Source organism: Porites lutea, chromosome 1, assembly GCF_958299795.1.
Source record: "Porites lutea chromosome 1, jaPorLute2.1, whole genome shotgun sequence".
Classification (NCBI taxonomy): Eukaryota; Metazoa; Cnidaria; class Anthozoa; order Scleractinia; family Poritidae; genus Porites; species Porites lutea.
The window spans coordinates 17,246,926-17,256,542 of NC_133201.1; the positions used below are offsets into that span (position 1 = coordinate 17,246,926).

At 38.9% G+C, this 9,617-nt stretch overlaps 1 protein-coding gene across 1 annotated transcript; it reads right to left on the bottom strand.

The window, feature by feature from the left end:
• Positions 1-589: 589 nt before the first annotated feature.
• LOC140925069 (fibroblast growth factor receptor 4-like) lies at positions 590-7,670 on the bottom strand. The gene is made up of 7 exons (XM_073375048.1): positions 7,641-7,670; positions 6,751-7,042; positions 6,030-6,331; positions 4,466-4,659; positions 2,943-3,186; positions 1,899-2,020; positions 590-995 (listed from the first exon to the last, which is right to left on the bottom strand). Exons 1-7 carry the CDS (start codon positions 7,668-7,670, stop codon positions 740-742), a joined length of 1,440 nt encoding a protein of 479 aa, XP_073231149.1. The 3' UTR covers positions 590-739.
• Positions 7,671-9,617: the final 1,947 nt, after the last annotated feature.

Sequence of the window (9,617 nt, forward strand, 5' to 3'; positions counted from 1 at the left end):
ATGAGTCTTAATAAACAGTCATTATTTATTATTATAGAGTACGATTAATAATTGTCCCTGACCACATTTACCAATTTCAGCCTGTCTGGAAGCTATAGATAAGAAAGATGTGCCAAGTACGATTAATAATCGTTTTTGAAGGATTCTTTCTTCCGTGTAGACTGTATTTCTTTCACACACAAATTACTTTAAGTTGTCATTTATATGACTATTTTTCCTTAACGAGTTATTGCTGAAGAGGTTTCATTTAAAAATTACACCATAAATAGCGTCATGCATATGACGTAGTACTGATGAAGAGGTTTAATTTGGATAGTCACACATGTAGGTTTTCGTCAAAAGATTCCAAATTTAAAACTGCTCGAAACATAAACTATACATGTGAACGTACTACTACAAAGGTTCGATTTTGATAGTCACATCATCTAATTTTGTCAAGAGACCAATAGTTAGAACTACATGCGAAATAGCTAGTTTCATGTGAACACGCTACTGAGGAGGTTTTAATTTAAATGGTCAAACTATCGGATTTCATCGACGGACTAGTCACTAAAGTAAGATTTCGAACTAAATCAGTAAAACATAAACAAATACAGTCATGTAAACGTGCTACAGATAAGGTTTCATTTGAACAGCCGATCACATCACAGCATCTTACAACAGAGATAAACTAGGGACTATTTTTAAAATGTCTCTATTATTGAATCTGGAAGTAAAAAGATTAACTTTAGCGCAAGTCTCAGACGATTGTAGTTTTCTTCTTTGAATTTCCGGCCTTTTCTGTAGAGTGAGCAATAGGCATCAGTTCCAAGGCTACAGCCTGCTCATTACCATGGAAGTCTTCTAGTTCTATGTCGCCCTCACTCCCCGACAAGCCTTCGTAAATCTCTGGTTTCAGCATCTGTTGTCTCTCCTCTGATTCTGGATCGAATTGATCTTCCATGTCATCTGGTAATGGAGGCAAGGGATTGTTTGCAATATTTTCACTTGAAGGCCTATAAGAAGAAAACAACGCTGTCAACCATGGTAGATTCCTATAAAATTGACCACACATTTTAGATCATGCGCACGATTATAGAAGGCAACGTGAATCACAATAAAACCTTTAACAACGAGCCGATAATTCTGTGAGACAAGATCGCAATGCTCTATTTTATTATCATTATTTCAAATCTTCATGCCAACCGCAACGGACTCGAAACATGATTTGTACGCAGCGAACGGAGTTAGATTTTCTCAATCTGAGATTTATACGCTATTACGCCTTAAATGTCAAAAACAAAAGGCGTTATAAATATTCGCCTGCCAAACTGAAAAATAAGAGTCTCCTTGAATAACAATCACCTCCACCACACCGTCTTAAATATATTATGTGATGTTATAAGGGAACCTCTTCTCTTCTCTCATTCTCTTAACGCTTGTTTACCTTTGATTAAACGCCGGTATTGACGTAAGGGAACAGTTTCTTATTAGCCACTCGTTCGGCTCAATTTTAAATTTACCGTGCACAGCAAGACCATTATCTGTATCCACGAGATAAGCAATGTTATTTCTTACGTAACAATGTAACTGAGTCTCTTTCGTTCTTTGCCATGACCATGCACTTGTCTCCTTAACGATATACTGTCTCCTCAGTACTCCTTTGAAGAATCTATTTCTTCCCCGAATAAGCGCTCCCTCAGTGGCCAAGCTAGTATATAAGCAGAACTGGCCCTACCTATCAGTTATTGAATTAACGTAACATAACGTATTTATTGTCGAACTAATATTGGGAAGTTCTTTAGCCTGGGACTTGTTGGCTCCTTTATGGGTACGGAATACCGGGTATGGACAACCCAACTCGCTTGTGGCTGAACTTTTCAAGAATAAAAGCCAAATGCTTAATCGAGAGTACTAACCTGTCATAAACATCTGCTCTCGTCACAAGAACGGTGTGGTCTGAGTCATGTGGATCAAGGTGGTAATCTTTTCTGCCACGGTTGTTGTCTTCTGTTGAGTGAAGGTACTCGGTCGCGACACTCTGTTGTGAAAAATAAGCCCAACATCGAAGTTTAGAATAAACATTCCAGCCAGGAGCCCATAACCCGGAGCGAGCAACGTCCATACTAGGCCTATGTCACGGCGTTTTTACGGATCAGTTTATTTTTAGACACATTTTAAGGGGCACTTCTTCCATCGAAAATAAAATCTCCACCATATCTATGAGCGCATTCGAAGTATAAGATTTCAAAACGGAAACCTAAACGTTATTAAAAGGCAGAAAATACCATTTTTAGGTTTGTAGGTTTTGATGACCAGTTTGTGAAATTTAAAAGATATTCAAAATTCGCGCCAAAACCGTTCTAAAACTAAACTGGTTCGTGAAAACGTCGTGACACAAGCTCATGGAAGTTGCTCACTCCGGGTTATGGGCCCCTGACCACCAAAAGATGCGCATCCCTCATAATCTTTCTTTCAGTTGGCAGTCGAAATTCTCTGATCTTATAGAATCGTAAATTTTTATAATCTGTATAGCTTTAGCATCTGCATTGCGTCAGTCTAAAGAAAAAAACCGCATTCAGATCGTGTTATCATCATTCCATGGCCGATCTACGGGAGGGGGGCCCGGGGATCCACCTTCTTTATAGGCCAAACTGCAGTCTACGGGACTAAATGAGCGGGTCCCCCATTTAGTTAGAGATTTGAATCCGCCACTGTCATTGCAAATATGGTAATTTTTAAAGAGCACACAGTATAAGTCATCTCTTCATATTCTTCCTCCAAAGCTTAATTCCCGCTCGCTCCATCAGAACAAAGGATATATATACTCAAGAGAGTATCCCCTTTTGATAAACTTCATTATTTCCTTTGAAGGACCTAGTGTACAATAAGTTCTGACAAGAGAGAGGATAAGTTCTCTTAGTTCCTCCTTTGCCTCAAAAACAGTAGAAAAAAGGCCTCACCTGGGAAGCGCGTTGCTCAAGTATTGTACCAATCGACTGGCTGATTTGATCAAATTTAGGTCGCTTGTCGGGACCTTCCTGCCAGCAATCTTGCATAATTTTGTAGATCTCCGAAGGGCAGTCTCGGGGATTTTCCATACGGTTTCCATCATTGAGAAAGTCTAGGAGCTCTTCTACGGGTATAGTGGGATACGGTGTGCCGCCCAGTGTAAAGATCTCCCACAAGCAAATACCAAACGACCATCTGCATTATTAAAAGTCAAGGTTCAAAACATACACACTCGAAGGGTCATCACAGCCTGGGTCATTCCAAACCAAAATGGTGTCAATAAAGCTACAAGCTCTGTAAGCTGTTTAAGCTAAACTATGGGCTCGAGGAAACAGATGGTAAGCTGCTATTACCTCCACTACAAGTGAATTATTGGAATCAAAACTTACATGGCTTGCATATGAAGCGCTACAGTCAAGAATCGTTATCAGTAGTATTCTTTTTCTTTCGCGTACTCTTTACAAAAAATGGAAACGTTATCTGCTGAGTTTACATGCCCTGATATAAACACGAGATTCGGGTGTTGGGAGAATTTAAGAGAGTTCGTACAAATTGCAAACCACAGAAAAACAGTTTTCTGCTAAGGTGCTTTTATAGCGGCAACTTTCCCGAGAAGAAATTGCTACCTAGCTCTTTGTTTATGGCGCTGATGAAAAGAGCAGTTCTTACTAGTCGCGAAGTGTTGTATCTACACGAGGTTTTGTACGTGTAATCATACGTTTTTGTTTTGCATTTATAATAAAGTTCAGATATAACGTGCGCTCTGATTTGTTGCAAAAGCGTGCTTTATGAGAGTATAAAACATACTGACGACACTCGTTTGCTTTACAAAAAATAATAAAGATTGTTTTGAAAATTAAAAAGGAATGTGTGGGGAATTTAACGGATTCTTTATATTCATAAAACAAATAAAGAAGTCTTGACTGAGCTCCATTCTGTTGTACTACTCACGAAGTGGAGTGAAACACTCGACTACATCTCGTGTTCCCCCCTACACTTCTTTCGTGTGCTAGCCGTTGCCAGTCATGCGTGCTTCACAACGTACAGAACAGAGCACAGTCAAGGCTTCTTTATTTGTTAAAAAAGGTAATATTTTAAAGGACGGATTGTTCTCCCTTAAAATGTCGTCTTGAGCGTAGAAACTTTGATATAGCATGTTTTTAAAGATTTTTCAAGTTCCATGCGTCTAAGTTATGGGTTAATAAAGTAAAGTTGTCGAGTTTTTCAAAGCATGGATGCGTGGTTGCGTTTAACTGTGTCACTCGCATGCAAACATACTTCTCAGCCAATCGGAGAGCGCCTACTAAGCTATGTTATGGCACGTTAAACTTAATTGTAGTAATCAAAAGACCAGCTTCTTTTTAATTTGAACGCCTAGTTACGCACTAATTATATAGTTGTCATCCTTGAGTACGATCCCCCCCATATTTTCATATTCCCTTCATTCATTTTTTTAAATGTCATTTGTACTTACACATCACTTTTCTCTGAGTACTCCCTCAAAAACAATGATTCTATCGCCATCCACTTCATTGGCAAAACACCACTGTTTGTCTTCATATATAAGTCACTCTTGTAAATATTTCGAGGGCAACCAAAGTCAGCGATCTTCATGACGTAGTCTTTTCCAACAAGAACGTTTCTGGCCGCCAAGTCTCGGTGAACACACTATACAAAACAGATATGTTAAAAAAAAAGAAATGCAACATCAAGACATCAGAAACAAGAAGGAGATAATAATAATAATAATAATAATAATAATAATAATAATAATAATAATAATAATAATAACAATAAGTCCGCTAATTTTAGAAAGTCGATAATGGGGTGACCTTGTAAATTAGTGTTTTATGATCTTAGTTTTAATATTTTTATTTCATCAAAATTTTAGTCTATGATAGTGGAATGTAAATTGGTCATATGTTAATAAAGATTTTTGCTATTTTCGTAATAATAATAATAATAATAATAATAATAATAATAATCACGGTAAAAACAGGAAAAACAATTTTTATACCAACAGAGAAGTGTACACGCTACAGAAAGTAAAAGTAAATAAAGACTAAACATTGTTAAACAATGCTCTTCACTTACTCTCGAACGCTGAATTGTCAGTGAGGAACCAACGCTACAGACACTTACGTCTTCGCTTCTTTCGCTCCCGGTTCATGGCTGATTTAATATCACAGCTGTTGCGCACGCTTCTTACCTCCCGTAACCTTTTCTCCTACATGTTGCTTTTTCTAATCCTTTGCGCGAGCTTTTGGCTACTGAGGTCTCCTCTCTCTGAGTTACTTTACTTTTTTCCACTTATTACTCATAATAAACTCTTACAGTGCGAATACTCGAAGCTGGGCGTTTGGAAATAGATTATCCAAACACAAATCATAATAATCATGGCGGTTTTTGAAAACAAAAGATCTTCTCATTAAATTGGAGGGCTAATTCCTGAGAGGTCAGGTAAGCTCAAACGGTTTTTAAGTTATCAACAGTTTCATAGTTGCGCATTGAATTGTTTTGGTCCGTTTAAATTAACAGAGAATCTCTTGTTTAAAAAAAAAACGGTAAGTTCAAACGATTTGATTGGATAATAATCTTTCAAGCGCCCCGGTTCAAGAAGTCATACTCTGTTAAACGCGAAAAACAAACAAATAGGCGCAGTTTTAGCCGGTCGAATGAACGATTTAAATCATGAAAAAACTCCTTGAAGCCAAACGGAGAAAATAAGTAAGTGCTGGAGAATAGACCTTTTTAGCTTGTATGTTTTGTCTTCCCTTTTTCAGACCACTTGATGGTACCCCAGAGAACCGTTCCTTTCAAAAGTTGTTCTTTGCTCGTGCATCCACGAGCATATGTATGCATATTTTATGAAAAGACAAAATGCAAATTGCCTTGAGAACATCACTTGGTGTGAAATGGGAAAATAAAACATAAGCCAAAAAGGTCTATTACAACCAAGAGCCACTACAGCTCTTGTTAGAACTGAATTTTCTTCAGAAATGTGGGAATCCTTGAAGGGGACAACATTACTAAATTACCTTTTTAGACGCCAGGTATTCCATTCCACGTGATATTTGGTAAGAGTAGTTTACAAGATTTGATATATTCAATCCTATCTCTGGGTCACTGGCAGTCGTAGTCCAGGTTGCTTCATAAACATCTCGCTTGCCTCGTAAGAACTTTTGTAAACTCCCATGTGGTGCATATTCCAGAATGACAAGGATACGATCTCGCTTGATACAAGCACCAAGGAGGTTTACAATGTTTTTGTGTTCTCCAACGTAAATTAGAATTTTCAGCTCTGATACCAAGTCTCTAACTTCCTCTTTAGTAGCTCCCCCTGAAGTGCCAAAACATCGTACTCGGTCAGTTAAAAAAAGTGCAGTTTCCACAGGGTCTAGTGGAGTCCATGTGACCATGTCACAAGCAACGTTCAGTTTAACTGGGCACAAAACTCAGCGATAGGAATGAGCACGAACGGTACTCGTGCAAGAGAGAGGCCCTATGTGAATTGTCCACCTCACCCATGCTGAATCCCGGGGCATGGCTGGAGTTTTTTCCACTGGTAGGCACAGATTCCCAAATCAACCCTACCCCGTCTCCCAAATAATTACCGCGCAGGTAACCTGGTAACTCGTCCCCTCCCCTACATATTATCAGCTGCTACAGTAACTATAAACCAAATTCCTTTTTTGTCCCCCTCCACCATGGTAAATGTTACACAAGTTGAAATACAGATCTCTTGACTTGAAACATTACCTTTAACAGTCTTTACAGCTACGGTGGTCTTCGTGTACGCCCTGCCTCTGGGATCGTGGTACGCATGGCCGGCCCTGTGTTGACGAAACATTTTAGGTCGCCGCTGACTTTTCTTTTGACTTTTGTCTCTGGGACTAAAGTTGTTTATTCCTGTAGCCTCTGCTTTAATGACTTTTCCGAAGGCCCCTGATCCTAGCAACTCCCCAAGAATGAGCTTGTCCTCAGGAAACTCGAAATCAGGGTCATAAGGCAGATCATTACATTGTTCGAGCAGTGTACGATTAGGGTCAATCTAAAAAAATGAAGAAATATATTATTACTTAACGTATACAATAGGGACCTATTTAGTCTAAGCAATGGTAAGTTCATTCCCTCCAACTGGAAACTGTTTGGTTCATGAGTATTACCTGAATTTAGAAGGCCATTTCAGGGCAATGGATCACTTTTTGAATCGAGTCAAAGAATAAACAAAAGCCAGTTTAGGTTTGAAAAGTGAGATTTACAGTTTCCGAGTCAAAATGCGAACCTCACCTGGGAAACCTAATGAAAAAAAAAAAACACTTCCTTTGAGGTAAGCACAACGATTTCAGTTCAATATTCAGTTAAAATAAGATTACTACTAGCGAAAAGGAATTCTGGAAAATAAAAGGAATTCATCTAAGGTCTATTGTCGGTCCATTGAACGTTGGATACAGGTTTTCGATTCTAGTTTGAGAAGTCCTAAACGAAAGACCCCGACAAATTCTCCTTAACTAAAAGACGTTAGTGAATCAACTTATGCATTTGAAGAATTACAAATTCAGTTGTACACAAGTTAAGCTAAGAAAGCGGGTACTTAAAAGGTGATCGGTTGTCATTTCTCTATTCATTGTTTTGTCAATCTATTTAACCTTTGGAAACTTCACTAAAATTTCCACCATGGCATTATGACTTTGTTTGACATTTCGATCGGAGAAGAAAAACTCGGTTTTGAGAAAATGAAAGATCTCTGCCCATATGTTTCCACTTAATAACTCCGCCCATAAATTAAGACGGAAAACTGATCACACATTTGGCTGCGGGGTGGCTTAAGTTAGGAAGGTAAAAAACTTTTAGTGAGCAGCTGAAAATGAAAATGAAAATGAAAAATAGAATAGCAGTTGGATCGATCTACTCCATCTGAGAGATTCCAGAAAATTTAAGATGAAAGGCCCGTTTACACGTTAAAAGAGAAGGAGCGGCTCGGTTAAAAACAAGTACCGGTTCCAGACGAAATCTCCTGTTTACACGTACAGAAAATGTAATGTGCCCGACAGAAAAAGGCACGGTACTTGAGAGCCCCTTGGAACGGGTACTAGACTGTTTACGCGTTGTTTTCTTCGAGACCGGTACCGAAAGAGCCCGCGATAATTAAATAAAACTGCTTCGATTAGTTGTTCATATGCGCTTACACATACAGTAGACTGTGCGTATCTCCGACAATCATGGATGCAGGTTTACAAGCACTTTTCTGGTTTCTCCTAAAGAAGAGAACACGAAATTCACGTTTGACAGCGCGTGCGATTCTTCAAAGAAGGTCTTCTGAGAAAATGTACCGAATTAGGAGAAAAACAAGGCTTACTGTTCTCCTTTTAACAGCCCTTGTATCGCACTTCACAGTCGAAACGAGCTTCTGGCAAATTCCAAGAACAAGCGCTTGGTTTGATCTTACATACAGCACTTACTCTGACGATCAATAGTGTGCTAGCTTTCGAGTATCTAAGAATACTTTCCAGTTTCTTCTTCTAACACACATGTGACGTACGCTAAACAACTGACGTGGAGCACCACGGGCTCAGAAAAAACGTAACAGAACGGTACCGAAAAAAGGGCGAGCGTTTACACGTTGAAAAGAAAACAAAAATGTGGGTACGGATCCGTTTTTTATCGGTTCCGTTCCGAAAGGGGTCCATAGCCGCCTATGGACCTTTTCAGGAACGGAACGGATACAACTGGAACGGGTCAAGTACCGTTTACACGTCGAATTTTGTCGGAGCCGTTCGTCTTTTTATCCGGGCCGTTCCAATTTTTTCGGTCGTGTAAACGGGCCTGAAGTATCACACTTGTTTTGAGACGGACAGCCATTATATTGTCATTGCTGCATTGTGCGAACCTCAAGTGATTTGTCCCCTGCTATGAGGTACGTTCTGCAGGAAAATTCTCAAATTAAGATTCAAGTGTTTCGAGTGTCGTTCTGTAGAACAAGACTACACTTAAGTCTGTAAGTCTCAAATCTTCTGTATCTTGACTCATCTCACTAAGCTTAAAACCACCTAATTTCATTTGAACTGATCAACGAAAACTATTAGTACAGTCCAACCTGTATGTGCGACCACATTTCGCAAGCGACCAGCTCCCACAAGCGACCACTTATCCAAAACATCAAAATTTTCCCATTCAAAGCCTTTTAGTTGGAACTTTTCGTAAGCCAACGGAATCACTTTTTAGCATGACAGTTTAAGAATTTTCCACTGTTTTTAACCTGTTAAAGCAACTGCTACCTGGTACAATGGTCTGATCTTTGCCTTCCCTGTATGTACTACGCTATTCAGAATATGAGCAGAAATTTTAGAGAAAAAAATAACATGGATTTACATATACCGTAACCTAAAAATGAAGTGCAATGCATTCTTTCAAAAAATTAGATGTATCCGAATTTCTCAGTCCTGTCAAAAGACCTCCTATGACTCTCATAACTGACCACATCATGGAAGCGACCACTTATTCTTCGAATTTTAGGGGGTCACTTACGGGAGGTTCAATTGTATAGGTTAAATTAGAGTTAGTTAAGACCCCTTACCATTATCAATCAATTATTCTGTTAAACATCTTGTACATCTTGGATAAGT

Excerpts from the sequence above, each read along its gene's own strand:
- LOC140925069 (XM_073375048.1), bottom strand. The coding sequence starts at position 7,670 with ATGGTGGAAATTTTAGTGAAGTTTCCAAAG. Across the intron at positions 7,043-7,640 it reads TTTTAGTGAAGTTTCCAAAG|ATTGACCCTAATCGTACACT; the intron begins GTTAAATAGATT and ends TCATTTTTTTAG. Across the intron at positions 996-1,898 it reads AGAGCAGATGTTTATGACAG|GCCTTCAAGTGAAAATATTG; the intron begins GTTAGTACTCTC and ends TTCTTCTTATAG.